General features: G+C 42.2%; 1 protein-coding gene across 1 annotated transcript; it reads right to left on the bottom strand.

The window, feature by feature from the left end:
• Nucleotides 1-1,653: 1,653 nt before the first annotated feature.
• LOC147860709 (AT-hook motif nuclear-localized protein 19-like) lies at nt 1,654-4,109 on the bottom strand. Its single transcript, XM_087323601.1, has one exon. The coding sequence runs from the start codon at nt 2,860-2,862 to the stop codon at nt 2,083-2,085; it is 780 nt and encodes a 259-aa protein (XP_087179727.1). The 5' UTR covers nt 2,863-4,109; the 3' UTR covers nt 1,654-2,082.
• Nucleotides 4,110-4,355: the final 246 nt, after the last annotated feature.

Here is a 4,355-nt window from a genome sequence, read left to right as displayed (position 1 = left end):
GAAGGTATGAAACCATCACTTCTTTAGACCTATTAACACAGTGGAATATGGACTATTAATCGTAAATCACATATAGACATGTCAACAACAATTGCTAATTATTTCTTCTGGTGTTTTCATTAAAGTGACCTCGTCATTAAAAAAACTACCACTTATAATAGGAGTCCATCTCATATTTGGACATATTGACATCAAGAAATATGGAATATGCATAATCATTTGCATATTGACATACCAACATGGATGTGTCAAGGTTCAAACTGGAGCAAGAGAATTTGCAATTGCAACATACAATGTGCTTGCATCATTACTTAATATAATTAGATAATGTATTGCTAGGAAACATTGTCATATTGATTGAAGTTGAACTCATAAACACATTTCAGCTCCATGATTACATCATAAGTTTGCCATCTATTGAGCTCCTGAAAAGTGAATATCAATATCAGATACGAAACCTTTGATTGTGTTGCAAATGCATCCCACTAGAAACTAAGTGAGACTCCAAAGAAGACATGGTCGAGAATAAGGGTTGGAAAAAGGAACATTTTCACATTGATCAATGTGTGTTGATGCTAAATGTGGCATTTTGTTGAATTATGTGTACCAATGCTAAATGTCTCACTAGAAGATTCTAATGTGAAATGTTGTATCTTGGATATGAACGCAACCTTGCATCAATTACATATATATATACATATACATTTACATATATATATACATATACATATACATATATATATACATATACATATACATATACATATACATATACATATACATATACATATACATATACATATACATATACATATACATATACATATACATATACATATACATATACATATATATATACATATATGTATATGTATGTATATATATGTCGTAGCACTCCAAGTCATACCATGTACATTGTTGGCGTCACCTTAGACCATTTACATTGTGAAGGCACTCTTTTGTATATGTGATGATAAGTAAAGATATGGAAATACTAAGATATTTGAGCCTAACGTCATCAAGAAAAAGAAATTGCCACTACTAGCATCAAATGTGTCTTGTGTCAAATTCAAGTTATAATGAATCATAGTAAGCATGGGTAAAGGTATTCCTTTGTATAAATGCAATATACTTTTTGCTTGTGTAAGGTAGATTCATCTCTAGAGTTGGTCATACTATGATTACATGGGCAATGGATCTAGGTAAAGATTAAACTCATTTTGAAAATATAGTTGTTTCAAAATTCAAACATGGACCACTAACAAATTAAGTTTTTCATGTTCAATAATGCAAGTATAACTAGAAGAGCTTTGGAATAATAGAGGAAAGTTACATTAACCATGTGGGATCTCGATGAGACGAAATTGCATATATGTTAGGAAGGTCCGGTGATAGAAATACAATACAAAAATTAATAGATTACTAAGATTTATGTCAAATATACAATAATGGTTTGTTTTTTCAAATGGCTACATATACAAATTGGCATCACTGAAAAGATTGGAGAGAGGGACACTAAGAAGAAATTCAAGATCTACCACTACCCTCATAAGCATCATCGCTATGGGCACCTACGCACATGACATGCTGGGAGAAAACAATTACATTGGTTTTTGGTGTGGCAATTGTGCCCCCCCCCCCCCCCCAAAAAAAAAAGAAGAAGAAGAAGTTGTCATACTATGTGATGAGAAAAAAGGGAAGTAAAGGCAATTGACTAGGCTAGGTGGGTTTTCTCTGGTTAAAATGAGGGAGTGTGATTTTATGAGAGTGTGTGTGGGTGAGAGAGAGAGAGAGATCATTCCTCATACGTGAGTTGGGTGTAGAATGTCGTGAGACAGTTCGGTTCCTATCTACCGTTGGTTTACCGAGAATTGCGAGAAGCTTACCCAAAGGCCAACAATATATTGGCCAACGGGACTAAGATGCAGGGCACCAATGGGACCCAAGTAAGTTAAGTGTATGTATGTATGTATGATTTGGTCTATATGGGACCAAGACTTGGGATGATTATTCGGGTTTTGGCCGCAGGCAGGGGGGTTAGGGGGCGATTCCATAGAGAGAAAATGTGGTTACATTGCAAGCTTAGTTTGTTGGCAATGTGTGGTAGTACCCACGATAGGGGATGCGACAACGGCCATCGCCGGGGGGCGCATTGGGCACATGGAGGTGTCCGGGGGTGGTAGGGAAGTTAAAGAGCGAGGACACGGACACGGGCACGTTGGTTGTGTTGTCGAGGACGAGGCTACGAGGGTTCGTGCTGCCGGCCAAGGTGCGCATGAATGGCGGCTCCTCAGGACGGCTCACGGAGCCGATGTCGGCCGGCGGAGGTGTGGCCAGGAGGTGGTCGGAGCCGGCGGAGCCGTCGGAGCCACCGCCGGGCGGGAGCTGGTCGTAGGAGGCATTGAGGAAGGAGGCGGCCGTAAGGAGCACGGGCCCTCCCGACGCGAGAAGCGGCCCGGCCACGAGGCCGCCTACCACCTGACCCTGCGCAGGCCCCGACAGGTAAACCGTGAGGCCGGTGACCGGAGCCGGCAAGAACACCCCCGACAGCGACAGTATGTCGAAGCGCCCCGGAAACGTGATGGCGGCGGAGCCGGTGGAGCCGGAGCCGGAACCGGCCGGGAAGTGGCGGCGGATTGTGACGTTGGCGACGGAGCCGGTGGCGGAGAGGATGGCGAGGCCGCAGTGGCGGGTGGAGGCGAAGGCGGAGAGGCAGCCGGCCACGTCGTGCCCGGGGGCCACCTCGATCAGATGGGCACGCATGGCGGCTCCGCCCAGATCTCTAGCCACAATGATGTCCGGCGGCTTGGGCCGGTTCTTGGAGCCGGGCGGCCGCCCCCGCGGCCGTCTGAACACGTCCATTCTATTCTATGTATGTATGTAAATTTATTACAATAGAACTTAAGAATGAGCCGTTATATGTGTGTGCGGTTTGTGTGTGTATAAACATACATACATATGTATATAAGGTGGACATATCATGGGCTAGCTATCTAACAAGAATTGCCACTTTGGTAGGATCTCTCCTTCCTCTTGTTGCCCCCCACCCCGACCATCATCACCTCTTGAACCCACGATCTCGTATCTCCTCCTCGAAATCGGATCGATAAGGAACCAAGAAACTGCTTGCCCCCCTCCCTACCATGTCCCCTTCACATTGCTGTCGGACCACCTCTCCTCGCTCGTGTCATGCACCAGTCTTCCTCTACATGTTTGAATCGATCGAATTTGGTGTCGGTTCACTGCTCCGCTCGCCCGCTCACTGTGGCTTTCATCTCGAGATGGAAGGGTCGTCTTGATGGACTAAGTTTATGGTATCTTTCATTTGGAATGACTTGTATATAGACAATAGAAACAAGTCACTTGTTTACTTCATATTATTAGGGCGTGGTTATGAGACACAATGCATGCATATTACAAACGCTCTCTAGGCAAATTGAGCTTGTTAGTGCATATTATAAGACATGGTTATGACACATAATGCATCCATATTATAAAGGCTCTCTAGCCAAATTCAATATAGCATCATATCATGGCAACAATCCAAGCGAGCATCCCTCTTTTCTTGTCACACCACAACCCTCTAAATATCAACGTGGACTAGGTGCACTTTTATCAAGCTACATGTAGATGGCTAGAGGCTATTTTTGATACAGAAACTTGTAACAAAGATCTTGCAAAAATTAGGCTTTAATATCTTACATCAAGTATGACATGTATGTGGACAATATTCCTAAAATCACTCATTAGTGGGGTTAACACATAGGGCCAATGGTTATGAGGATTATACATGCTACAAAGTTAGTTCACGCAAACTAAGGAACCCCTCCATTACCATTATCACATGGTGAATAAAATGGAGAACTACTTTCACATCGTATCTCAATCACATTCATATCAAGATGTTGGTCACTTATTACCAAGCTACCTCTAGACAATTAGTTGATAACTTTGATACATGTACTCGTAAGATAAACTTTTAGATTTCAACGTTGTGAATCTAGTATGACGTCTATAAGAACAATATTCATGAACCATTTGTTAGTGGGATCAGCATATAGGGCAAGTGGTTAGGAGGATTATAAACATTAGTTGGTCTTGACGAAATAACGAGCTCTTCAATCATTATCACAAGGATACAATTATATGCGAGTTAAGACCCGCGAAAATGCAGGTCATATCCCATGCGTGATGACATCATAAAGCATGACGACAAGTAACATATATGCATATAGTGCGGTCATGTTGATTGGAACATTGTTTGCCCCATGTTTTCAATAGTTCCACATAGTGCCTCTCATTGAAAAACTGAAACTTCTTTTCAAAAGGATTTGATATTATTGGCACACATTGTA

The sequence above is a fragment of the Azolla caroliniana genome, unplaced genomic scaffold, assembly GCF_043228905.1.
Source record: "Azolla caroliniana isolate FFs.n. ecotype wild unplaced genomic scaffold, voAzoCaro1.0.p SCAF_8, whole genome shotgun sequence".
Taxonomy (NCBI): domain Eukaryota; kingdom Viridiplantae; phylum Streptophyta; class Polypodiopsida; order Salviniales; family Salviniaceae; genus Azolla; species Azolla caroliniana.
The sequence above is the reverse complement of the archived record's forward strand: the minus strand, read 5'-3'. Positions and strand labels throughout refer to the sequence as shown.